This window comes from Neodothiora populina, assembly GCF_041146345.1.
Source record: "Neodothiora populina strain CPC 39397 chromosome Unknown canker_contig_17, whole genome shotgun sequence".
Taxonomy (NCBI): domain Eukaryota; kingdom Fungi; phylum Ascomycota; class Dothideomycetes; order Dothideales; family Dothioraceae; genus Neodothiora; species Neodothiora populina.
The window spans coordinates 304,171-330,176 of NW_027191406.1; the positions used below are offsets into that span (position 1 = coordinate 304,171).

Sequence of the window (26,006 nt, forward strand, 5' to 3'; positions counted from 1 at the left end):
AGGACACAGAGGGGGAGAGTAAGTGAGCGCTGTATATGTATATTCTGTGAATGCAAGATTCAGCGATGGAAGGTTTGTGCTTTCAAGTTTTTGCATGGCGTCTGCAGGGGATGGAATAGAGTGGTTTGCTGGATAACCGATGCTTCCATGAGATTTTTCGTTTCGCGCCATGTCCTTTTTGGTTTGCAAGGTACCTGCTGTTTGTAGAAAGCAACGCGAAAGGATAACCTCACCTTTCATTGTCACCGGAAGCCACACTATAGAAGCAAATAAAAGGGACAAACAAGCTGTCAGAGCTTCCAAGCAGCGAGCGGAGGAATTGCCTGCGAGTCAAGAGTTGAAGCTCTGGAGCAAGGTATGAGTAAGTGCAAGGTGGACGACACCTATACTCCACAATCACAAGGCGAGTCGCTTGTGGATTGCCCGTACATGTATGATTGTCAACTTCGAATCGTATTCCAAAAAAAGGGGAAAGAATAACAATCCAACAATAGAGGAACAGACAAAAACAGAGAAGAAATATACGCGACAGACAAGAAAAAGAAGTCATGATCTGAATGCTTCTGTTTCTGCCCCTCCTCCTCCTCCTCCTCCTCCTCGGCCTCCCCTTCTTCGATGCGCTGCCGTTCACATAAACCATCCCCATGAGTTGGAACTTGCTCGAGCGTTTCATCGAGTCGGAACACTTCAACAGAGACCCCTCGCTCACGGTCGCCTATCTCGCGCGATATGCGGACCATGTCGGCATCCACTATGTCCTGTGTTCCAAGCTGCGCCAGTTCAGCTACGAGGAGATCGACTTCTTCCTGCCGCAGCTGTGTCACCTGGTCATCTCCATCGACAATGACTCGATGGCCCTCGAGGAGTTTGTGATAGACTTGTGTGAGGAGTCGGTCAACGGAGCCCTGCTTGTATGACCACCTTACTCCATACAATTGCTGCAATAGTCCCTTCCAAAGAGCGCATCGCTGAACTTCCACCCGCTGCAGACTTTCTGGCTCTTCCAGACCTACCTCCGGGATCTCACCCCGAATCCCTCGTCGAATGCCTTCAGGACCTGCCGCCGCGTGTACAACAAGGTGCAGCGCATTGTCTTTGGAGTCTCGGAGCCCGTGCGGAAAGAGAAGATCAAGGAAAACATCCTGCCCGTCACCGTCTTGTCGAGCATCGTCCTGGCCTCCATCGCCGCTCCCTTTTTGCCCGCCCACGTCGGGCCTCTAGCCATTGCACAGGCCCGGAAGCCTCGCCCCGTCGAGGAGACCATCTCGGAGAATGTCCAGACTCAGAAGCTGGGCAGGAGTCACACTGTGTCGGGAGGGACAACTCGCGCGAGGAGGCCACGACCCTCACCAAGCACTCCGGGAGACGCACCCAAGAGAATGACACGCACCGTCTCGAGGACGACCATAGACGAGTCCAGCGCTGTCGAGTCTCCAGCCTCGTACTCTCCCACGCCGCGACGCGTCGCCAGTGGCCAACACCTTCCGTCGCATCGTCAGTCGTTGCTCGTCACCCGCAACCACGAGGGCTATACGAGTACAGCCTCGTTGCCCGATATTAGATCCTCACCAGACTTCCTCCCTGGAGCGCCGAGTCCACCAAAGCTGTCGCGCAGGCCTACAGAGATACCCACTTCGCCTCGTCGCCATTCCCATACAGCCAAGCCTCTCAGCGTCACTTCGTTGACTCCCAGTCAACGCACGCGCATCCTCAGGTCAAACTATTTCCGCAACCAGACGCAGTTCCTGACCGCGCTCGAAGACATTTCCAATCGTCTGGTAGCCGTGCCGAAACCCGCTCGGTTGAGCGCCCTTCGTGCCGAACTCGCCTTGATTGCTCAGGATTTACCCGCCGAGGTGGATATCCCACTGATATGTCCAGCCACGCTGGAAGGAGGCATGGCCTCGCGCAGCCGACACCATCGCATAGTCCGCCTCAATCCTGCCGAGGCCACCAGTCTCAACAGTGCAGAGAGGGTCCCCTATCTGCTCATGGTCGAGGTCTTGAGGGAAGACTTCGACTTCAATCCCGATGCCGAGCAGAATCTGAACTACATTGCTAGACTCATGGCGGAGAAAGGCAAGTCGAAACGTCGTCTCTTCGACATCACAGACGAGGCCAGGGAGAAGGTACGCTATGCGGAAGCTCAAGCCGAGTCGGACATTCCACCCGAGCCTGCCACAGGCGACCTGGCGAGTGCAGCTCTGCTTCGTCACTCTGAAGAGTCCGACAAGCCGCTGGCCCTGGCGAGGGCTCAGACCACAATGATGAACAGCGTGAAGGACCTCCCGCAATTATCCAGCGGCATCGGCTCGCAATCGTTGACGAGTCTCGTGCCTCCTCGGTCCTCTGATCTGTCGACGAGCAGGTCAGCCAGTCCTGATCCACGCAGATCCACTCCGCATCAAGGGAGGTACCAAGCTACCGACCATACCGACTTCTCCGCTCTCGCAACCCACATGCGAACAGCTTCGCAAATGCTTGCACAGCTGGACCTCAGTAGTTCTAAACGGCCGAGGAACGAAGTCGCCGCCATCAAGGCCAAAATCATCGCGAGCATGCAGTCGTTGGAGGAACAGAGCTTCCTGACCGAAGACGCCACCCAAGTGTCTAATTTCGACACCCTCATGGCCAATGCCAACGATGTCAGCGACCACGCCGACCCGGCCGACCTCGACGATCCCGCCCTCGAACCAAACGAGGCAGATCCAAATCTTAGTTCCAATGCGGGTGCTGCACGTATGGAGAACGACATCAAGACCGGTGGCGTGCAGCGCAAAGGCGATCGAGACGACCCTTCAGCCGCCACTTTTGGCGAAGCCTGGGAGTTGAAAAAGGAGCGCATCCGTCGCAGCAGTCCCTACGGCTGGATGAAGAACTGGGATCTGCTGTCCGTCATCGTCAAGACCGGAGCCGACCTGCGCCAGGAGGCGTTTGCGTGCCAGCTCATCGCCGTCTGCGCCAAGATCTGGGACGAAGCGAGAATCGACGTCTGGGTGAAACAGATGCGCATCCTGGTGACGGGAGAATCATCCGGTCTCATCGAAACAATCACCAATGGTGTCTCGCTCCACTCACTCAAGAGATCACTCACGCTGGCCTCCATCGCCGCCGGCACGAACCCCAAGAAACGCATCGCCACGCTCCGGGACCACTTCATCAAAACCTTCGGCGCGCCCGAGTCCCGCGCCTACGCCACAGCGGTGGGCCACTTTGCGAAAAGCCTCGCGGCATACAGTGTGATAAGCTACGTACTGCAGCTCAAAGACCGACACAACGGCAACATCCTGATCGACAGCGTCGGCCACATCATTCACATTGACTTCGGGTTTATGCTATCCAACACGCCCGGATCAATGGGCTTCGAAGCCGCGCCGTTCAAGCTGACGCAGGAATACGTCGACGTACTCGGAGGCGTCGAGAGCCCGCCGTTCAGAGTGTTCAGAGAGGCCATGAAGGAGGCCTTCCAAGCACTGCGCAGAGACGCAGAGAGAATCGTGACCCTTGTCGAGCTCATGGGCAAGGAGAGCCGAATGCCATGTTACAGCGGAGGCGTGGTCAGCGTCGTGGCCGCGCTGAGGTCGCGGTTTGTGTTGGAGAAGAGTAAAGAGGAGGCCGCGCTGTGGGTCGAGGAGTTGATCGCGAAAAGCGTGGGGAGTTATTATACCAGATTGTGAGTACAATTCCCATCTCCTACGATATCCTGCCTGGTCGGGCATGTAACAGCTACTAACGATGACGTCTTGTTCCACAGATACGATACTTTCCAATACCGTACACAGGGAATCTACTAGATGGGACATCTCTGCTTGAGCATTTGAGATCGGGGAAGGAGCAGAGGAGTAATGTTTGTCTCACCACACTTTCATATACACACACGAAACTCGTGAACTACACACCACCATACGCCATGACTATCCATGAGGGTGAGATTGTGTGAGTGAGAACGTGAATGCTAGAGAGCGAGAGCTATACTTACGCTTTGCAACCAATCTATCGAATTGCAGAGAGGAGGAATGAAGCATTCGAAACTTCACTCATTGATGTCTTCACGTCCTTCCTTCTTGCTCTTTTTCGCCGTATGTGATATTGATTCACAGGAAGCCATAACAGACGAACGGAAACCCGGGTATAGTACTCCTACTAGTCCTTGTTAAAACCGCATTCCCATCCTCCTCTACCTCACAGCCGCCTTGACAATATTCTCCATGCGATCCTGCATATCCGCAAAGATATTAACCGCATCAACAAGCTTCTTCTCGTCAGCACCGTTTTTGCTCCTACTATGCGCCATACGCCACGCCGCCTCGTCGTCGACCAAAGTCTCATAGAACTCATAGTCCGCAACCGTGTTCTTCAGCTGATCTTCCTCACTGCTCTCGCACCAGCCCCACAACGCCGGGTCCATCACCGAAGAATCAGTAGCAGCCAACTCAGCGAGCAGCGGCGGAGAAACAGTGATATGTGCCACACCAGCCAACTGCATGACCTCGGCAACACTAGTCAACGAAGCAGGCAGAACCATCGTCTGTTTGCCTCTCGCGACAAAACCCCGCTGCGCAGATCTGCACACCTCAAAGCCCTTATCTGCGTCTATGTATCCAGGCACGAAATGCACTTTGAGCTCGTTGACGTACGGCGCGATGTACGTGCAATTCGCGCGGGCGGCGGTGGCGGCCTGGAGGGGCGAGAAGAGGGTCGTGGCCAAGGTGTGGATTCTGGAGGGCAGAGCCTCGAGGATGGAGCACGCGCGCAGGCCTTCGTATGTGCTTGGGATTTTGATGCAGATACGGGAGCGGGGGAGGGTGGGGGTTAGTTTTGAGAAGAGGGTCATGATCCCTTTTTTTTCGGTCTGCTTAGCGTGGGGGATTGGGGGGGTGGTTGCGCCCAGGGAAAAGGGGGAGGGGTGGGTATGGCGAGAAACTCACGTTTCGCATTCGCTACTGTTCGCTCCGTCGAGTATGCGTGGTAGGGATTCGTTTGGACGTGCACGAAGCCTGTCAGGTACGCTGCCATTCTCGAGGATAGCTTGATCATCTGTTACGTCTCAGGTGATAAGTGTCAGACTGGCCCTTTTGTCTCGAATCTAGTGGGATAGACTAGTTATGTGCGTGAAAAACAGGGTCGGAGCATCATCATCATCATCATCATCATCATCATCATCATCTCAAAACTCACCATAATCTCAGTCGCCAGCTGTTCGAACGTCACCTCCCCTGTGGCAGCGTACTCATGGATCCAGCTCTTCGCTGCATCAATGGCCTCTGTGACTAGGGATGCATTCTCCGGTTTCGATAGCTCGCCATAGGCGATCGCCTACGTTACGTTTCCAGGTTCAAGTCAGTCGGTGTTTCCTGTCTTGACTAACATCCAGCCCTTTTGTGTCCCTCTCTCCCCTTCTGCATTGCTCCACTTGTGGTCTTGGAAGTTTGGAACCGATACGGAAAAGTGTACTCGACAACCAGAAACGAGAAACAAAATGTACCTGGTTCGAAGTGCAGTCTACGAAAGGGCCCAGAATCCGCGCGACTACACATGGCAAAGACACGGACAGATCAGCCTTCTTGATCTCAATCTCTGCTCTAAGGCCCCATTCTGTAGCCAATTTTATCTTACCTTCAGGATCCAGCGTGTCACAGTCTACTTGACTCTTCGAGCGCAGAACATCGAGCAGGGTCTTGGCAGTCGACATTGCCATTGATATATTGGACAGTGGTGGGTGGCAATCGAATGTACGAGGCACAAGTTGGCGTGTCACTTGGTCACAATCTACCCGTATGGTCGCTGAATACACATACATATATCGAGCTGACGATCTTATGTAAGATGCCTAGCACGAGAAGGTGACTGTTAACCTCGTGCTGTAGTACCTTTCGTCGGGGTACCTTCCCCAAGCTCGGCTAAAGCACTTAAGCTCTCGCTTGAGCCTCATTGGGACGGGGTACTGGGGAAAGTCGAGCGAGCGTGAACACTATGGTACTTGCTTGCGTTGAAAGTTTGTCCTAGCGCAGATGTATCTAGATTTTGTCCGTGGCAATCCTGCAGTCTGCATACCGCATCAGAGCACTCTTACTCAGGTGTTGGAGACATTGTATTTCTCGGCCAAATTGCAAATTGCATAGGATCTATCCAATTGCCTCGCCAGGCCTTGTTTGTTGTGCATCACCTTCCCAAGAAGCTCATTTGAAAATGCTGCTTAATTAACCAAACCAGTGCCATGTCAAGCAAAGAGCATGCTCGCTCAGTCGATGATGTGGTGACAGCCGGACACATGTTACGCAAAATAAGAATGGCGAAACCTAGCGAATACGCATCGAGCTTGTCACCGGACTGTCCTACGGCCTGTAGATCCGCACTTTTTGTTTGATCCGTTTCCGACAAGCTGGGCAATTCGCGGGCATGCGAGGTCGCGTCCGGTCATGTTGCATAACCGGACTGTGTTGCTCGCTGCACCAAGAGCACATGACTAGATGGCCACAAGGTAGGCATGCTATGTCGGCAGTTTGTGTATAACAGATTTTGCAGTCCAGCTTGACAGTCATGTCCTCGTCGTCTTGTGGCTCGGGACGTCCCGAGTCCTCTGTGTCGAGACCCAGAGTGAGTGGCTCCTCGTCGTCTTCTGCTTCATCCGGCCCAGCGTAATCAAATGGCGGTGACGAGGAATTGGCAGAACCAAGACGTCGGTAGAAATCGATGATACTACGTGGTGCACTTCCCTCCAGGACTTGTGCTGTCCCGTTCTCTCGCATTCTAGCAATGATTGCTGTGCGTTCTGGCTCGGGGGTAGTACGGAGGAGATGCTCCAGGTGGTTCGGTGGCCGCGGTATGTCCAGCGAGTCGGTTGTCTCTATTCTGTTTGCGTCTTCAGCAGCCCCAGCGGGTGAGGCAGGCTGCGTCCAGTCCTGTAGACGAAGCATGGTGAAATATTCGTTCAAGTGGTCTTCATATGTCGAATTCGCCCCTGGTACGAGCTCTCCATTGATTGAAGTAAGCTGCTCCTGATCCTGCGTGGGTACAAGGTTACGCTCTTCACGTCTGACTTCCTCGGCCACTCTGAATCGATCCCATGCTCTAGAGAACATGCCTGCGATCGGACTAACATATTCGGAACCCTGGTTCTCCATGTCATCACGAGCGCCAAACACGCGGCGATAATTCTCCGCCGTGCGCTGCTCGCGACGAAGCTGGGAGACTTGAGCTCGATGATCAGCCAGATCTAGATCAGCAACGTTCAGTAAATCCGAAGCCTCGTCTCGGTTGTGGCGAGCCTCGTTGTAAGCGTGCTGCGCAGTGACAAACTCCTCGGACACCTGGTCTCGATAGCGCTGAGCCTGTTCCAGGTGGGTCTGTGCCACATCGAGCCGTTGTTGTGCGTCTGTCAAAAATCGATCCCGATATACGCCACCAACAGGAGGCGCAGGAGTGTCTCGGACGGCTACATCTCCTTCGGAAGGCTCGGCGCCTTCCATATCGTCTAGTGTTCTGCCCAAGCTAACCAGCCTTCCTGTAGCCTCGGTCGGATCAGGCACAAGCTCGCCCAGGTCCCTCAACCCAGAAATAACACGCTCGATTCCATTGCGCATGCGATGCAGCTCTCTGCGTAAAGCTGTGATACGGCGATTCTGGTATTCTCTGTTGCGGGAACCCGTGAATTGCATGGCCTGTCCTGCGATCCTCATAGCTTGGGCTCTGGACGGTGGAGCTATGAGCGACCTTGAGGTGTCCGGCGACGACGAGACCTCCTCTGCGGCGGCATCCTCAAACATTTGGTCTAGTTCAGCATCTAGTGATGGACCAGTCTCTGCGGCGACGCTCGGTAGATCTATGTGTTGACGTTCATCTGCCAGACTACGCTCGTGTCCAGCCCGTAACTCGTCGAGTGTGCGAGGCAAGTGGCCAGGAGAGACATCCCTGAATGGCTCGCCCAGCACAGCAGCTCTTTCTTCGGATCCGTCGTCCTTTGTGATGAGACGGTATCCTCTATGGAACTCATACCATCGTTCGAGAAAGTCGGTTTGGTCTGGTACTTCCGGTATCCGAGTTTGTGAGGGTCGAAGATCTGTTGCAGCCACGCGATTCTCCCAGAACTCTGGCTCATCATTTCGTGTCAGTACCGTGGCCTGCTGAGAATCAAAGAACGGAGACATGTATTACCCTTACAGAACCAGCAGTACCGCTGCCATCTTGTGCCTCTGGGTACAAAGCCGACGCCGTCGATGTATGTCGAGTAAGAAGGCGCATGCGCTCGTTCGTCGGCACAAGCGCAACACTGGGGGATAGATGTCAAGCGGCAACTCGTGGGCAACTTGTGATCACAGAAGCCCGGCAGACGCTCAACATCTGCAGTCAGAGTGCCCATCACTAAGTGAGAATGTCGCCACGTTGGGACGATTGACTGGACGAACTTCTGGAAATCGATCAATGCATCCAAGCGAACAAGGGACAGTGCACCTGATTCCAAAGCATCAAGTCAGACTCGAACTACAAATCAAAGGGTATGCACATATATGCAAGATAAGGTAACGTGATCTAGACACAAGTTCTGTGTCTCGAAGTCATAATGTGAAACTTGGGTGGATGCGATTACGGGGGTATGACTCGATCGACTAGCCCATGACTCTGCCTCTGCAGCTAAAATCCGACACGCCGAGTCTGGGGGAAACAAACGGCGACTTCTGGCTGTAGACAAAGCGTACCTTATGTTTGGGTTGCTTTGGGGTAAACACATAATACGGAGTGTCGAGCGAATTCTTCGGTGTACTATATTTTCATATGCAGTAGCCAAGTCAGGGCAAGATATCGTCAGCAATACTCTCCCTCAAGCTTGGAAGCAGACCAACACATTACACTCCATCACGAATTGGCGACTTTCGGAGTCAGGGGATCTCGCCCGGGGGTCATGCAATGGACTTTGTATGTTTCAATGATGACGGCGAGAAAGGCCGTTTGCTCATGTCCACTTGGCTGACAACCCGTCTGTCCCGACTAGTGGTCGCGACTGATAGGCAATGCAGGCAAGCACAAGCATTCCTCTTCCCAAGCGAGCACTCCTCAGCAGCGTCTGCAGCGCTTCAGACGAGCCTACAATCCAATTCTGGTAATTGATGTATCCGAGCAACCTTTGCACCTCTACCAGCCGCTGAGATCAGACAGCAACTATGTAGTCGACCACAAGTCACCGCCGCCAGTGGCCCTGCCCTCGACCAACTGCGCGTATCATTACAGCGTATTGTTATAATCCTTCGCGAGGAAGGTCGTACGCCGGCTCCTCATTTATGTCTCTCCTTTGCAGCCTCCGCTCAGGTCTATAGCGTTATTGCTCGCGCTGCTGCTACTTCGCACAATGAAGCTGTTGTGCGCGAGGCCATTTCCATCTTTTCTATGCTCGTTGACAGCGAAGAAGAGCATTTTTTATCCTCGACTGTATTCTCCAAGTCCCTGATACGTTTTGTCACTCGTGTCACCGCATCCTCCTCTATCGGAGATGATGCTGAAACCGAGCTCATCGAGGTTCTCTTTGGTGTTGCTGCTAAACTCCGCGTACAGCCTGACATTCTACCGGTCTGGTTCCATGCCTCTGTCCGTCCACCTGTACAAGAGACCGCCCGAGGGGAGAAGAAGTCTTTCGCCGGCACCACGCAGAAGGATGATTTCCCCTTGTGTTATCTTCTAATAGACCGCGTCCATCATGAAGGTCGCATTGGCGACTTCGCTCGCACCGGGCTGTTATACATATTCGAGGCTGTTTCTCATTCGACCGACCTGGAGAACTGGCTTGTCAGCAGCGATATTCCAACCCTCATGGCGTCTGGCTTGGGTGCTCTTTACAGTCAATTGAGCAGAGAACTATCCATAAGACACGACATCGATCGCATGCCTCTGATGCTCGCGTTATCCGACTATGCTGAGATGCCGGCTCGCGCGGACGCAGAAAACATCTTTTCTACATCGCACATCAACCACCTTTCAACCTTCCTCTCTCACCTGGCATTCTGGCAAGACGTTCTGGAACATTGCAAATCAGCCCTTGTGAAACAAACACTTCTCGATCACTTCCAAATACTTTTCTTGCAGCAGCTATTGTAAGTTCTACAGTGTCCTCGTTCTGTTGCTATTGCTGATCTAAGACGCCTAAAGATATCCTTCATTGCTCCAATCATCCGACACCGATGGAGGCTCCTCCGTAGCAGTCCTGACATATCTTGCAAACACCCTCGAGGCGCTGGATCATCCCGACCTTGTGCGCATGATCCTTCAGTATCTTCTCGCTATACAAGCTCCGAAGCCGTCCACGCACCCGAGTACCGACGCGGCGGCTAGAAGGCAGAGTTCATTGCAGCTCCTTGACAACATTGCAAGTGACGAAGAAAAGGTCGACCCTAACCTGTTCAGCCTTGTGGATTTAATTCTGAATGGTATAAGATCTCGCAACCCACAGACCACAGTCTCGGCTCTGAAACTCTCATCGGTCTTGCTCAATCGGCACACTGACTATGCACTGACTACACTTGTCAAGACGGAGCCTGTTTCCGTCACTACTGAACGTAGGACTGCAGGGGCTCTGGCCCACGAATCTGAGGCGTTGATGAACATTGCTGTTATTCTGGGCTATAAAGAAAGCTTGGATGATGCATATACGACCGCTCTGCAGGATGTTATCTCTCCATTGGAAGTGCAAGCGGTGCGCAGAAGTCAGGAGAAGAACAATGCACAGACCGAACCCCAGCATACCCCGATTCCTATGCGAATCCTCATCAACGATCCATTTCTTTCCGCCATTTCGGATCTCTTCAGCTCTTTTTTCACAAATAATGTCGATGTGAATTTGTCACTGACAGAGGCAGTTGTACAATTGGCATTGCGCTCTCAGATATCCTTAGACGGCTGGCTTGCCGCGGCTCCCTCGAGTTATCGATTCAATGAGGAAGATAGTGGAAGCCAAGTGTTTGATGAACGTTTCCTGGACGAAGAGGAAGCTTTAGCACTCAGAAAATTGCAGCAAGCTCATCGGCGTCCGCTGAGGATCGAGAGCCAGGCGCCTGTTCTTCCAGCTCTGCTCGAACGCTTGCAGGCGTCGATCGATCGTATGCGTGATTCGATCACGAACCTCGATACACTGATCACAAAACGGATCGAGATACTTAGTGGTGTGGAGAAGGACGAGCATCCACTCCCGATTGAGTCACGCGCCCCAAGCCGAATGTCATCTGATGCTGGCAACGATAACGCCAGATTGCAGCGACTGAGTGAATCCAAGCAGATTCAACGTCTCAAATCTGCATCAATTGCAAGCTCTCGTGTGTCGTCCCCCACCAAATCCCCCACGCCCTCGCGAAGCCATGATATCACCAGGGCCAAGTCGCCTTCACGTGGCGGTGAATCTCCCGCTAGACCTCCACTAAAGCCCGACTCTGGACGCTTGTCCCATGGCGTCTTCTTACCACCACCTCCTGATTCGATCGACGAAGGAGGACAGCCACCGATTTCTGGACCTCTGACGAACAGTTATGCGCACGAAGCCGAGATTCTCCAGCGTAGGCTCATGTTCCATCGGCGGACAAGTGACTACGGTGGAGTCTTCCAATACGCAACAGACTTTGCCAAAACTTACACGAAGAACACCGGCTTTGAGGCCAGAGAAGCCAGCGCTAGCCATGTGCTAACCAACATTGTGATTCTGCACTTTTTCGTGCTTGAGCTTGTTGCCGTGTTGCAGACACGGGCGATCATGTTCGATGAAGTCACGTTTTCGTAGCGTTGATAGTGTAGTAAATGTAGGCATGAAACGATAGCTGCTCGCATGCAACAGCGCAATCCATAATCCACAGAACGCATTCTGGTTGAACTCTGGACTCTCATGCTATCAATGGCGTAAGACGAAGACAGCGACACATGGGAGCCACAGGCAGACTCTTAAAAACCATCAATAGTCTACTTCGCTCTGTCATACATATCATAAGAGGGTCGCGGCCATCTTACCGCGTGGCATCTGTGACCTTCTCGAGGTACTTGCCTGTTATTCTCGTTGCATGTTGCACAGCATTAGTCAAAATCGCAGATCTATAACAAGACCTCAAAGACTGGAAGACGAAGGATGTTTAATAGGTTGCGAGGCGCATCACTAGGCGGAGCTCGCTCCTTGGTATCACTGGCTCAAATTATATCCAATGATCTCCTACATGCCCAGTCACCACATCCTCCCGCTGCCTTTTTTTCTAAATTGGACTGGATATTGCCTTTACCGAAGCCACAACATATACGCCTTGAGATGTCTTCGATGATGTCCTCGAATCTATCTCAATCCTTCGTTCCCCGGTGAAGATGGTCTGAATCATGGTACAATACACTAAGCTGATAGCTGATGCCTATGATAACGTAAGGTCATCGTCGTAAGGTTGATCTCGTGAATGAATCCTTGAGGAGGAACTGTGCGTTCCTGTCGAACTTCATGGAGTATCTCAAATGCCTCACACCCTGGTGCAATGCATGTATATGTAGGTACTCAACTTGCGATCGCATGAGTAAGATCAGGCGATTGCCTGGTTACCTAGTGTAATTAGCCTTGCTGCATTTTGTCCCACACCATGCCTTCTTATCGCTTCTTGCATGAACAAACATAACATTGAATGGCGCTCCCAAATGGATGCGTTTGGCATTCTCAGAGCAGGTCCGTATATGAACATGGCAGGATTTCCATTACTTGAAGGTGAGAACCACTTTATGTACAGTGAGCTGGCTTACAGGGTGTAGCTAGCAGGTAGCAATCGTGCTTTGCGTAGAAGCTAGCTGGTAGTACACAATTGGTAATTACTGGAAGCGCAAAAAGCGGAGAGGACGCCTTGTTTTAACACCCCACCCCGGCGTCCATGAGCAAGCTAATCAAACGAATTAGAAGTGAGTATGGTTGCCTGAATTGCCTTGTATAGATAGTAAAGGATATATGGTCTGTCTCTTCCACTATCAGATCCGTTCTGAGGTGAGTAGCATTGTTTGTTGTCCATCCTTGTGTGGCAATGCTTCACCGCCGGACGTTCGCTGATATCCTAAGTCTACTGTTGCGACACTTCTTCATCATAGATCATTTGGCAGAGTACTCGATACATGTCTCTGCTAGAGGAAATCGCAATCTCCAAAGTTCAAATTGTTCCTGATGATGGAACATGATGCATCGGATGTCGTCAGCCTCACTCTACAACCAAAGTCCGCGCATCTTGCCGCTTGCGAAACGTATCCATGTCGCGATCTGGCTACACGTGGACCGCCAAGCCCGGCGTACAACACATATTGCAAGAAACAACACAGTTACGCTAATAGCTACAACACGACATTAAATCGACATGAAAAGATGTATGTGCGCAGATCCGGCCTTGCTTAAGCGTTCTTTCCTGGATTTCCCTTTGATGGAATAGCTGATGACAAGGTAGCCCGGAGCACTGCAAGGTTATGAATAACCCGGCTGGAGAACAAAATGCCAGAGCAACGAATTCAGATCCCAGGTCTCGTCGTGAGCGGGTTCTGTGCCTGAATTCTTACAGGAATTCAGAACGGGAGACACATTCCGGCCTGGTTGAAGCAGAGTGCGATTCGTCCTCTGCAGGTCGAAATTTACCAACGCCTGCGCCTTCCTCATCTCCATTGCCTGGGAAGAAACGATCTGCGACATCTGACGTTGAATTTCCAGCAAACGGATTGAGGCAATTGGGGACATGTAATGCGAAGCCTGCACCATCTTCACCGACAAAGGAGGCAAAGCGTGTACGCACGGAACCCGACAATGTACCTGCTACTCCGGAATCTGCAACTCACCCAGACACACTGGCTCAAGCGCGGTACTCGGGAATCTTGTCTCAACCGAATTCACGGCCGATCACAAGTAAGCAATTGGAAGGTGAGATAAGGAAGATTTACAAGGATCTGGTCGCTGTAGAGGCCAAATGTATCAGCCTTGATGAAGCAGAGCTCGCCAACGACAGCAAATGTATAACATCGCAAGAACGTGAGAAATGGCAGGCAATGATGGCCCTGCACCGAACACTACTGTACGAACATCATGATTTTCTTTCTGCATCACAACATCCTGCGGCGGACGAGTCGCTTAAAAGACTGGCTCTAAAATATCACATGCCAGCTCGTATGTGGAAGTATGGCATACACTCGTTTCTGGAAGTACTGCGTCGACGCCTCCCAGATTCGATGGACTACATGCTTCAATTTAATTACATGGCATATCAAATGATTGCTCTACTGTACGAGACAGTGGTGGCTTTTAAGCCGACGTGGATAGAGTGCTTGGGAGACCTGGCACGGTACAGAATGGCTATAGAAGATGGCAATCAGAGGGACAGAGATATCTGGGGGGAAGTTGCTCGCTCTTGGTATTCCACTGCCTCAGACATAAGTCCTGACACTGGCCGCCTATATCACCATCTCGGCATATTGGCCCGACCGAACGCGGTGGAGCAGCTCTCCCTTTATTGTCGATCACTGATTTGCGTTTCACCATTCCAGAACGCGCACGAATCTCTCTCGAATCTCCTAACATCTGCTCTTAGTCCCGAAAAGGCTGGACGTACTGTCCTCTGCATCCACGAGCTAGATGCGACATTCATCCATATTCATGCTGCAATGTACACGCAGCTTGCTCAGAAAGCCGAAAAGTCTGTTTCGTTCGAGGACGTTTACGAGAAACAGGGTATGTACATCGCAGGACTTGCGGGGCAGATTGATTACCTCGGGGAGCGGTGGAAGAAGCACGGTGTATGCATTGCTATTGCTAACATCGCAGCATGCCTTGGCTATGGCGATGAGGGAACCGACAACCCTATATTGGCAGCATTGACGTCTCTTTCGGATGCTACAGAAAGTGTTCAACTCTCGGACAGCGATTGGTCCAGCTTGATGCAAGCTACCGGTCTACTTTTCTCGGTCCTTGCGGTAGCTCTCAGCCGCAAAGCCGACTTTACGGTTCTGCCACATGTCCACGTGCTCCTTGTCTTTATACGCGGCGTTGTGTCTCTTTCCTTTGGGTCAGCACCATATCTGCAAACCTTTGTTGATCTAGTTCCATGGCTGGAACTTGGAGCATTTCTTAATAGCTTTCCTCGACCAGACACGATATCCGAGGATGTGCTTGATGCAGCTGATCTCCGAGCTGTCGAGCGTCGTGCCTGCCCGCTATTCGAAGACTACTCACTCAGAGGGGCTGTCTGGGGACGTAACTATCTCGCCGAGAAATGGTTCACAAATTCTTCCGACGACAGTACTGGTGAGGTTGAGGAACTGAGCGCCAATGATACAAGACTCCAAAGGGTCTTGTGGCTGGGCGTCTCGATATCCAAGGTTTGTGGTGTCTTTTGCACTCTTTCTGCAAAGCCGGAAACTCAAGCTAAATGTGAAATTATAGCGAGTCAATCACCTCCGTTTCAATGCTGATAGCATGACCTTCATCGACGGCCATAGATACAGCCAATAGATACTGCAAGCCTACCTCAGGTAGACAACCTATATTCGTCAATGACACAAAATGGCCAGATAACATGGCGTGGGGCAAGGGATATGTGCAGCCTCCACAGACTCCCTGAAACCAGTTAGATCTGGAAGTTGAGAGACCGCCGAATAATTCCTACTCGCGGCAAGAAGGCAGCCGCTATGTGCGTCAATGAATTCCCAGGCCATAATCGCAAGACGTGACAGGGCGAGCCGGCAGTGCAATGGGAAACTCATTACGAATCACATTCACAATATGTCACATCCACAGCACGCGGCGACATACCACGACAAAATGCTCGTAAGCATAAACTTATCACGATCGTCTGCTCGGTCGATCTATCTCTTCTGAGAGTGCTCGGTTCTTCAACATGAATTACTAAAAGTCTTTATCAAAATAAACATCAAAATCAATTAGCTGCATTGCTACAACTATATGAATGATCAAATCGCAATGCTGATGGAAAGTGCTTATGTTGACAAGATCTGGCTGCCATATGACACAGATGGATGCCTGATGGGGACTGTATCGACACGGAGATTACCAACGTGGTGGGACAGATGTTGTAGAGAAATTCATTGCTCCATTTAGAAGCTGGTGCTGAGACTCTGGGGCCCGCTAGTATCAACGTATAGTACTGTAAGGGCGAACGACAACAAGAGGCTCGATTGCCCGACTGTTTCGGGAGTCAAGGTATATCTGCAATTTGTAGTGACACTTCCCTCGTCGGTGAGATAGATCCTGCTCAGTGTCAAAAAATGGACTGCACAGTGCATATGCCGGGGTCAAATATCAAATCACCAATGCATATGACCATCGATCGAGGCCCGAGACCTGGTCAAGCTACGTGGTGGCATGGTGAGGTGGCTGGTCTCAAAGCGTTTGGCGCGGGGAAAAGCAAATAAGGCTCGATAGCTTGTTCGTCATCGCAACCGAACAGGTCTTTAGCGTTTGCCCATCGAGGATCACGGTGGGCTTAATAGTAAGACGACGAAGCAGGAAGATCTCTATGATTGTAACAAGCTTATCGCCCAAGGTGATCATGTCGGGCTAATTCGTTCTTATTTTGATCATCACTCCAGATTGCAGCATTGCAACCAGAGCAGACGGAAGCCCTTGGAGAGCGACTGATCTCGTCACACAACAGTAATCACCAGCTTTCTCATACTGTATCGTGGTGTGGAGAGACCGAATGGCTTTGTCTAAATTCGGAAAGTCAATAACATCGTTCACGGATTGAGCATTTCAGCGATCATACCTCATCAGTGCACACTCACGCATACGGCGCAGACAAGGATAATCTGGACCCATTTTTGCATTAATCCGCACGCCTTCGTACCGCAACGCTTGGTGAGCCGTTTGCGAATTGTGGGCACTAGCAGACGGGTCTCAGTATTGGCCCTATCTTGTACAAAGGTATTGCTCAGTACCCCAAGTTAAGCGGCGTACTCAGCATCTGTACAATATCGCACAGTACGGAGCTGTTGCGCTAGAGGACTCGGGGCAATCGCATCACGTTGGCTCACCCTCGAAATTGTGTTTCCCAATCTTCAGTCCATCGTTCGTCCATTCCTGCCCAGCTATAGCTTCTGTACGGTACAGCTTCAGCTCATCGCTGTCATATTGGCGGCTGTACTCCTGCACCCATCTCCACACTTTGCTTGTCTCCTCGCTTTACGCTATCTCTCGATCTCGCGCTCCGTCTGCAGTAACTGTACTGTACTGTATCTGTACCTGTACCCACCACCACTTGCATCAAAGTAGCCAGAGCAGCAACGGAGCCGATCTCTGAGCGGGGCACGCGTGGTCTTCCTATCTCGCCCAGAAAAACCTCTATTGTCTTTCTGTCATCTCTCCCTTGCACTTCCGATCCTGTCGTGTACTAGTGAAGGCTTAAGCCATTCCTAATGCCTTCCCTTGGCTTTCTCAAGAAGAAGAGGACCAAAGACGATCTCAATTCGCCGGCCTCTCCCACCAAGCTTGCTTCGTCCACAACAAAGGACTCTGCTACCTCATCCACCATCACCCCTACCCTGTCCAGGAACACGGCTGCCACCAGCAACAATAACAACAATAACAACAGCACCAGCACCAGCACCAGCAGCAATATTCCCATCTCCAACAGCACAGCCTCTAATTCTGCCGACATCACCAAGCCTTCTAGCTCTGTCAATTCCAACACCAACAACATCGCGTTCGGTGGTGCCGCTCCCGCCGCCTCCACCTTTGGCAACACCAACCCCGTCAGCACCACTACGCCCGCATTCAACAACAGCGGTGGTGCCGTCAACGAGTTGACCCCGCCCAGTACTGCAGATAGCACCAAAGTCGAGCAATCGGCACCACTCACCGATTCAATGCAGACCGGAAACTACCAACAACAGCAGCAGCAGCAGCAGCAGTACACGTCGCAACAGCAATACCAGCAAACCCCGTCTGCGCCGTCATCGCAAAATGCCGCCAGCATCCATAACATCATAAACCCTCCGTCACGCAACGACACTGCGCATACATCCAATGGTGCAGCCAGCAGCCCAATGCCCAGTCACCCTGCCTCTAACCCTATCAGAGAGACAAAGGGCAAATACACTCTCAGCGATTTCACCATCAGCAGAACACTCGGAACCGGAAGTTTTGGCAGAGTGCATCTGGTTCAATCCAAGCACAACCAGCGTTTCTATGCCGTCAAGGTGTTGAAGAAGGCTCAAGTCGTCAAGATGAAGCAGGTCGAGCACACCAATGACGAGCGACGCATGCTGCAAAAGGTCAAACATCCTTTCCTCATCACATTGTGGGGCACGTTCCAGGACTCCAAAAATCTATACATGGTCATGGATTTCATAGAGGGCGGCGAGCTGTTCAGCCTTCTTCGAAAGTCACAGGTAAGTCAATCAAGCATCCACCTCGGACTGGGTGTTAATTTGGGCGAGACCAAGACCCACATCGGTCTTCTCGACTTTGCGATGGCATCGGCTAATCTTTTTATCACCACAGCGCTTTCCCAATCCCGTCGCAAAGTTCTATGCTGCCGAGGTCACACTCGCATTGGACTACTTGCATTCGCTCAACATCATATATCGCGATCTTAAGCCCGAGAACCTTCTCCTCGACAGACACGGTCATCTGAAGATTACTGATTTCGGTTTTGCCAAAGAGGTTCCAGATATCACCTGGACCCTTTGCGGAACACCAGATTACCTCGCTCCCGAAGTCGTCTCATCGAAAGGATACAACAAGTCTGTCGACTGGTGAGTTCATTCGCATATCGCTCTTCTCGTTTCCAATCGCTCCCATTCGATCTACACGAGTCAACGCCTAATCTGTGCGCTTCTTCCAGGTGGTCACTAGGTATCCTCATCTTCGAGATGTTGTGTGGATTCACGCCGTTCTGGGATTCAGGAAGTCCGCTGAAAATCTACGAGAACATCCTTCGAGGCAGAGTAAAGTACCCCCCCTACGTGCATCCCGATGCGCAAGATCTGTTGAGTAAGCTCATCACCCACGACCTTACGAAGCGTCTCGGTAACCTGCACGGTGGCAGCAAAGATGTCATGCAACACCCGTGGTTCGCTGAGGTCACGTGGGAGAGATTAGCAAAGAAGGATATCGACGCACCTTACGTGCCTCCTGTGCGCGGCGGCCAAGGTGATGCCAGCCTCTTTGACAAATATCCCGAAGAGACAGAAGCCTATGGCAACATGGGCGAGGACTCGTAAGTTCAAGGCTTCCCTGCTAGTTTATCATGATCTTCGCTAACGAATCGACCTCACAGACATGGTCGACTCTTCCCTGGTTTCTAGATTTGTGGCTCATGAGCGCGAATACGAAGTATGCTTAGGGTACGGTATGCTTAGGGTACAGTGTTGACACATGTTACGACCACGCCTACATGTATGAGACAAATGGTGTTGAATGGCTATATATCATAATGCTCGGTCACGCTGGAGTCGATCAAACGAATCCTAGGATACGATGCGTACACGTGGGGTTGAAATAGGGCGGAGGCAGAACAAGAAAAGGACATTGTTGTGGGGTCTGTCGTGTGCGCCGCATGGGAAGGTCTTGCAGGTCGACAGACGACTTGATGCTTTGGCTATTGTGATAAATCAGAAAAGACCTTCGTTCAAATCTCGACATTCGATATACATTGAGTGGACCACCACGATATCTGGATAGTGAGGTGGTTAGCAAAGTTCTATTATTGCTCAACCTGTCCTGCATACAGACCGAACTCGTACAAAGGGTGAGGTGACAAGACGACGCTGCCTTGGACTGATATTAAGCCGAGTCTTGGCTTGCATCATTCGCCAAACTTAGTTCACGACCAACACTCACGACAAGGCTTGACGAGGCGATATACGATGATTAACCAAGCCCCGGCCGACCATCGTGCACCTTTCGCCGCTTCTGACAGGACCGCCATGATGGTATTGCTCGAGACCCAAGAGGTTGCGTTCTGGGAGCGAAGGCGTAATCCATAAGAGCAACAAGAAGCATCTAAACCTCTTGTATCCCGCATCATATCATTATATCCTCCATGACGGCGGTGAAGGCGATAACGAAACGTGAGCGATGGTCTCGGATCATTGCGCCGTTTCGTTCGAATGCCCGACTTGAACCATTTCGATTACTCAAGCAGGATATACGAAACATCAGACATCGATATATCAGCGACTGGTCGACGTTCAACCAACTCATCTTCGCCAGTGCGGTTTACGTCTTTTTCACCAATCTTCTTCCAGGGATAACATTCGCCTCTGACCTATATGTTCTCACTGGCCAGCAATGGGGTACCATTGAGGTCGTTTTCTCTACTGGACTATGCGGCGTCATCTTCAGCCTCTTTTCCATCCAACCTTTGACTATACTGGGTGTTACTGGGCCGTTCTCTGTCCTCGCCGAAAACATATATTCGCTATGTATAGAATCTTTCAACATACCTTTTTTGCCATTCATGGCATGGAGTCTGATTCATTCTTGTTGGATGCACTGGATCCTGGCCATATTTAATGCGCACGACTGGACCATGTGTTATGTCACTGAATTTACTGCGGAGATATTCTCTTTGCTGAACAGTATCATCTACTTTCACAAAGCAGTGCAGGAACTGGAGCGAGCGCATGCTTCGGTTGATTTTGCCTCCTTCCTCTATGCGATCATCGGCGCGTGTGGGACTTTCCTCCTGGCACTGTTTCTGAGTACCGCGGACAGTTGGAAACCGCTGTTCCATCGTTATATTCGTATGGGACTGCGCGAGTATGCCGCTGCGATCAGTATTATATTTTTCATCGGCATCCCTTACGCAGGTGAACTTGCGCATCTGGACAAAGACACGCTAAATGTTAGCACAACTTTCAGGCCAACCAGCCCGGATAGATCTATCTTCTTCGTGCGGTTCTGGGAGCTGCCCGTTGGCTGGATCTTCGCAGCAATTATACCAGGGGCCATTATTACTATTTTGTTTTTCTTTGATCATGAAGTCAGCAGCATTATCTGCACCATTGATCGATATGGTACGCGGAAGCCGGGTGGCTTTGCTTGGGATATCGTCCTCTTAGGAGCAACCACTGCCTTGTGTGGTATATTGGGTATACCTCCAGCCAACGGACTCCTACCGCAGGCACCGTTACATTCGGAAAGCTTGTTACACGACGAATCAGAGGAGCGGATGGTTATCACCGGAGATGATACAGAAAGAGTCGAGCAAAAAGTGGTGCGCAGAGTATATGAGCAGCGTTGGAGTACGTTCCTACAGGCAGGGGCGATTCTGGTCTTCGTGAGCCCTCCATTCATGCATGTCTTGGGCTTGACACCCACCAGCGTATTGGCTGGGTTGTTCATGTTCATGGGAGAGCAAAGCCTTTCAGTAAAGTTTGAGATACCCCGGCCCGCGATGAAAAGAGTGTCACATTACTAACTATATTCCAGTCCTATACTGTATCGCACATTCCACATGCTCACACCACCGTCGGAGTTACCTAAGCTCCCAAAGACGGTAGCGTCTTACTGGCCTATACACGCCTATACCCTGACGCAAATCGTTCTCACAGCTGGCGTGTTTATAGTCACACTGACGGTGGCCGGACCGGCATTTCCGGTCATTATTATCTTGCTGGTTCCTGTACGACTGTTCGTGCTGAACAAGATCTGGAATCGCGAGACTCTTCGATATGTCGATAGTTGGGCCTGCCGCGATGGAACGCCCGAGGGCACGGAGGATGAGAAGATGATGGAGAAGGCCAGGTTAGAGCATGTGCATAGCACTGCCTACACTGATGAGACTCGAGTGCCGATGGACGAGGAGAATGCGATCGATGCGATTGGCATCTCACACGATAATGATGTCCAGCTGACGGTTGAACATGGCATGTCAGAGAAGCGATAACGATGATTACATAGACTATATTTCGCAATGGTCATTGACGATATTATGGACTGTACAGTAATTACCACGGATGGCTACCCATCCGTATCCGTAGGAGAGCAACATTTGTGCAAAGAAGTCCTGAGCCTCGGCTCGCCCTCCCACCGACGATCATCTGCGACGAAGCCGAGTGGGCGACAATCGTCATGGTCCCACGTCAGCGTCAGTGGGGGGGAAGTATTGGGATAATTTGACGACGAGTTTCACAGTCAGTCCGGCCGGACTGCCTTTGACCCATGAGTCTTTATATTGCGGGTGTCGTGACCTCCGTGGAATAAAGTCCGAGGTCGTACGACTTGATAGACGCTTTTCCACCTACTTTGACATGTGCATCTACGAGACTTTGGTTCATATAGGCGAATATAAATATCAACAATCGACCTCGACACTAATCTAGGACTTTTACAACTCACATTATACACATAAGATCACTCACATCCACAATGCTCACCGTCCACCACCTCCAAGTCTCGCAGTCCGAGCGCCTAGTCTGGCTCTGCGAAGAACTCAACATCCCCTACGACCTGAAGATCCACAAGCGCGACCCAATCTTCTCACCGCAATCAATCAAAGACCTGCACGCGCTCGGCACAGCGCCCATAATCCAAGACGGCGACCTAACACTATCCGAGACAGCGGCATGCGCAGAATGGATCATGTACAAGCACGGCAACGGCCGCCTCGCACTGCCGCCCAACCACGCCAACTACGCCGACTACCTGTTCTTCTTCCACTTCAGCCAGGGATCCCTACAGCCCATGATCGGGCGGCTCATGGTGCTGCAACTCGCAGGCGTGGGAGCAGACAACCCGACGGCGAAGACGATGCATCACAAAATGGCGCAGCAGCTGAAATACCTCGACGACCACCTGGAAAAGCCGCACAACACCTGGCTCGCGGGCCAGGACTTCTCCGCCGCGGATATCATGACCGTCTTCACGCTGACGACCATGCGCTCGCTTTACTCGCTGGATCTGTCAGAGTATAAGAATGTGCTGGCGTGGTTGGGTCGCTGCACGAAGAGAGAGGCTTATGTGCGCGCGCACGAGAAGGGCGATCCCGGCTTGGAGCTCATGATCGATGGGCCTGCGCCGCCGAATTTTTTGGCCAAGGCGTCGAAGATGTAGAGGGCATGTTTAGATTGCGTTCGTTGTTCTGCATTTGCGCAGGTGTGGTGGGGTAGATGGGTTTCTGTGCGTATAAATCCCTACCTGCCTGTTTCTATGGAGGGGCTGAGAAGGGTAGGGGGGAAGCCGCGCACAGCAGGTGTGGGGTACATACAGTACTGTAACTATAATCACATAAAGAGTACGTAACATATATTTCTCATGGTGCGTGTTTCGGCGGGACCTCAAACACAGACGGCGTTCTGTCCCTTGAGTTTGCAATAGATCTAGAGTCATTGTACTAGTTTCGTATACAGACGGGCTTTGATCCAACTTCACCATGTCAATCTTGCTCATGTCGCCTTGTGTCTCGTTTCTCGGTTGCAAGTGCCGCGATGCTACAGCACACCGAAAATGTTACTGACAAACACTTCACCGTAACAGCAGCGATTGATTTTTAGGGAAAGTCAGCGGCGAAGAAGTTGGGTTGGAACAAGGCTGACTTGCGCCAAACAAAATGCTCGAAAAAAGGATTTCAATCATCAATCATATCTAACGTTTTTCGTCTTCCCCCTCCCTGTATCCTCGTCTCCTCTCAGAAGCCCTGCTGCCTATGCCACTTCTCTTCCCAGCCAGCATAGTAGGGGTACTCGTCCAGCGAGTGCGGCTGCCAGTTCTTGTCCACGAGGCCTTTTTCGATCTGCTCCTTCTCGTACTCCTCCATGGCGGGGATGACGACGTGCTCCGTGTGCCACGTGCCCTTGTAGTCCATCAGACTCTTCTTGCCTTCACGGAGAAGCTTGAGCATCAACGTCGGGATATGGGGCTCGTCGCGGAATTCGGTGACTGGAGTGAACAAAGCCTTGAAGTTGAAGACGACGGCGCCCGACAGAGGGAGACGACGCAGCGTCTGCCAGTCAACACGGAGGTTGGCGCGGGAGACGTCGTGGGTAGGGTCTTGCTGCTCGCGGAGCTTCTCGTGAGGGTCACCGGGAGGCATGAACAGCGGCTCGTCGATCTCGAGACCCCAGGAACCACGTTGGATGGGCTTTTCACACGGTTTCTTGGAGAAATATCTGCGGCTTGCTGTCAGTGGGATTGTTCGATCTCCTCAAAATCTGGCAGGGATCCAACATACCTGTCCATTGAAAACTCCATCTTCTCCTTGTAGTCGGGAATCGGCTTGTGGATCTGCTTGAGATCCATGCCGATCTTGGTGTCGACATTCCATCCGAGCGAACTGCAAACCGTGCCGGCGCGGAAAGTGTAGAAGCCTGTCTCGGGGTCTCTGAACACCATGGCGAAGTCCTCGGGTACGTTGTTCAACAGTACGTTCAGCGGTGGCATGCTGTTGAGGTCGGTCTCGGTCTTCAGGATGCCATTGTGGAAGATCAGTTTCTCCTTGTCGATTCGGAAGTATTGCGGGTATCTCGCGCAGAGGAACTGAAGAGCCATCTCCATCAACTCTTTGCAGGCGATCTCAGTACCAGGGAGCGCTTGGAGCACCATCTTGCCGTACTTGGCGTAGAGGTCCTGTCTTTGCTTGACACGGCGGGCATAGTTGTTCTCAAGTTCGAGCCACCAATCCTTCTCCATCTTCTTGAAGGCTGCGATTGTAAGGTCAGATTGGGATCACTCTCAGCAACAATCGGGAAAACTTACACATAGTCTGATGGTAGGCCCATCGGAGCGGTCTAAAAGGTCTCGCCTTGGCAGTGTTGATGTCGAACTCGGGATATGCCTCAGGAAGAGGAACTCCGCTCAGGGCGGCGTAATCAGGGAAGTTACCAAGAGCCTTGACCTCGGCACCGGTGAAGCCAGTGGGAGTGAATTTATCATCGTTGGAAGGGGCGAAGTTGTCGGTCTTGTCGGACATGATCTTGGAGATATCGACGGGAAGCTTGCTCAGTTCCTCTCCAGACTTGCCATCAACGGAGAAGGTCTTGTCGCTGATGTCGGCCAGGGCTGGACGCCTACTCGGGGGGAAAGTGTACAGGTATTCCTTGCCCTCCGGAGGCTCGTTCTCTGGTAATCCCTGCTTGGCCGGTGATAACGAGCGCGGCGGCGTCAACGATTCTCTGGCTCTTGATCTTCGCAGCTGGAATCTGCATAGGATCTGATCGATTTGCTTTTCATTGATGGCGAAGTACGAAAAAGCACCAATTGCCAGCGCGAGGCCGACGAGCACAACATACGGACTCGTCATGATGGGTCTCTTTTGCTGGTGGGGAATATGAACAGGGAAACAGTAAGTGGAAGGACAAAGAGGAAGTAATTAGACGTCAATGGCTATCGGAGCTTGCTCCAAGGTGGGTTTCTCAACAGAACTTATCCCTTCGCAGACCGAGATAGATAACTAGATCAAGATAGAGGAACAAACCTTGGACAGACGGCCGGTAGTAGCATATATATAAAGCAAGCAATGGCAAGCGATGTCGACAAGACAGAGACACACATTGCGGCACAGGGCACGGTAGAAGAGAGATATGCAATCATCCTCAGGTGACAAGATTGAGTTACCTTACCTGTATTCGGATAGCGAATGGGACTGAGGATCGTGATGCCTATCTCGAGCCAGTCAGACTTGGGTAGGCCTCTAGTAGGTCGTGACGGAAAGCGGTTACATGGGGCAAGTCAACCAAGACCACTTGCGGGGCGGGCACATGTCGCCCGCCAGAGCATGATAGAGAGAGGCACGGGAAAGCGTTGCCCGATTAGGCAATATATCTAGCACCTTTGGCCAAGCTTTCTTCGCACCCAACCCGCAACGGCAACGGGGCAGGGCAGTGTAGACTTGGACTCAGGGATACAGACAAACGAGAAATAGCCAAGCAAGGAAGCAGGTGGGGCAAGTGACGACTGAGGTAAGGCAAGGTAAGGCAATGCAAGATACGGTACGGAGAGATACCCTTGCCAATTGTTACTGTAAGGCCACGCCCAAGCATGAGGTGCATACAGCCTCAAGAGGGAGACAAAAACGCGGGGGTGC

At 51.8% G+C, this 26,006-nt stretch overlaps 9 protein-coding genes across 12 annotated transcripts; 6 read left to right on the forward strand and 3 right to left on the reverse strand.

The window, feature by feature from the left end:
* Window positions 1-644: 644 nt before the first annotated feature.
* On the forward strand, window positions 645-3,794 carry AAFC00_004024 (uncharacterized protein; the record flags this gene model as incomplete). The annotated part of the gene is made up of 3 exons (XM_069343594.1): window positions 645-911; window positions 990-3,673; window positions 3,755-3,794. The coding sequence occupies 3 exons, from the start codon at window positions 645-647 to the stop codon at window positions 3,792-3,794; spliced, it is 2,991 nt and encodes a 996-aa protein (XP_069202147.1).
* Window positions 3,795-4,177: 383 nt separating this feature from the next.
* On the reverse strand, window positions 4,178-5,692 carry AAFC00_004025 (uncharacterized protein; the record flags this gene model as incomplete). Its single annotated transcript, XM_069343595.1, has 5 exons — window positions 4,178-4,839; window positions 4,929-5,037; window positions 5,179-5,316; window positions 5,486-5,529; window positions 5,617-5,692. The coding sequence occupies 5 exons, from the start codon at window positions 5,690-5,692 to the stop codon at window positions 4,178-4,180; spliced, it is 1,029 nt and encodes a 342-aa protein (XP_069202148.1).
* Window positions 5,693-6,335: 643 nt separating this feature from the next.
* Window positions 6,336-8,359, reverse strand: AAFC00_004026 (uncharacterized protein; the record flags this gene model as incomplete). The annotated part of the gene is made up of 2 exons (XM_069343596.1): window positions 6,336-8,089; window positions 8,155-8,359. The coding sequence occupies 2 exons, from the start codon at window positions 8,357-8,359 to the stop codon at window positions 6,336-6,338; spliced, it is 1,959 nt and encodes a 652-aa protein (XP_069202149.1).
* Window positions 8,360-8,904: 545 nt separating this feature from the next.
* On the forward strand, window positions 8,905-11,755 carry AAFC00_004027 (uncharacterized protein; the record flags this gene model as incomplete). The annotated part of the gene is made up of 4 exons (XM_069343597.1): window positions 8,905-8,913; window positions 8,990-9,097; window positions 9,154-10,082; window positions 10,138-11,755. The coding sequence occupies 4 exons, from the start codon at window positions 8,905-8,907 to the stop codon at window positions 11,753-11,755; spliced, it is 2,664 nt and encodes an 887-aa protein (XP_069202150.1).
* Window positions 11,756-14,313: 2,558 nt separating this feature from the next.
* AAFC00_004028 (uncharacterized protein) lies at window positions 14,314-15,472 on the forward strand (the record flags this gene model as incomplete). The annotated part of the gene is made up of 2 exons (XM_069343598.1): window positions 14,314-15,339; window positions 15,404-15,472. 2 exons carry the CDS (start codon window positions 14,314-14,316, stop codon window positions 15,470-15,472), a joined length of 1,095 nt encoding a protein of 364 aa, XP_069202151.1.
* A 1,922-nt stretch (window positions 15,473-17,394) lies between these two features.
* On the forward strand, window positions 17,395-19,287 carry AAFC00_004029 (uncharacterized protein; the record flags this gene model as incomplete). The annotated part of the gene is made up of 4 exons (XM_069343599.1): window positions 17,395-18,369; window positions 18,482-18,735; window positions 18,825-19,199; window positions 19,260-19,287. 4 exons carry the CDS (start codon window positions 17,395-17,397, stop codon window positions 19,285-19,287), a joined length of 1,632 nt encoding a protein of 543 aa, XP_069202152.1.
* Window positions 19,288-20,024: 737 nt separating this feature from the next.
* On the forward strand, window positions 20,025-21,872 carry AAFC00_004030 (uncharacterized protein; the record flags this gene model as incomplete). 4 transcript variants are annotated; one of them, XM_069348134.1, is made up of 2 exons in its annotated part: window positions 20,025-21,358; window positions 21,416-21,872. In XM_069348134.1, the coding sequence occupies 2 exons, from the start codon at window positions 20,025-20,027 to the stop codon at window positions 21,870-21,872; spliced, it is 1,791 nt and encodes a 596-aa protein (XP_069202153.1). The 4 variants fall into 4 exon arrangements, with proteins under 4 accessions (XP_069202153.1, XP_069202154.1, XP_069202155.1 ...); XM_069348430.1 differs by having other exon boundaries at window positions 20,472-21,358; XM_069343602.1 differs by having other exon boundaries at window positions 20,514-21,358.
* Window positions 21,873-22,354: 482 nt separating this feature from the next.
* Window positions 22,355-23,038, forward strand: AAFC00_004031 (uncharacterized protein; the record flags this gene model as incomplete). The annotated part of the gene is made up of 1 exon (XM_069343603.1): window positions 22,355-23,038. The coding sequence occupies one exon, from the start codon at window positions 22,355-22,357 to the stop codon at window positions 23,036-23,038; it is 684 nt and encodes a 227-aa protein (XP_069202157.1).
* Window positions 23,039-23,612: 574 nt separating this feature from the next.
* AAFC00_004032 (uncharacterized protein) lies at window positions 23,613-25,223 on the reverse strand (the record flags this gene model as incomplete). The annotated part of the gene is made up of 3 exons (XM_069343604.1): window positions 23,613-24,093; window positions 24,156-24,624; window positions 24,680-25,223. The coding sequence occupies 3 exons, from the start codon at window positions 25,221-25,223 to the stop codon at window positions 23,613-23,615; spliced, it is 1,494 nt and encodes a 497-aa protein (XP_069202158.1).
* Between the last annotated feature and the right edge of the window lie 783 nt (window positions 25,224-26,006).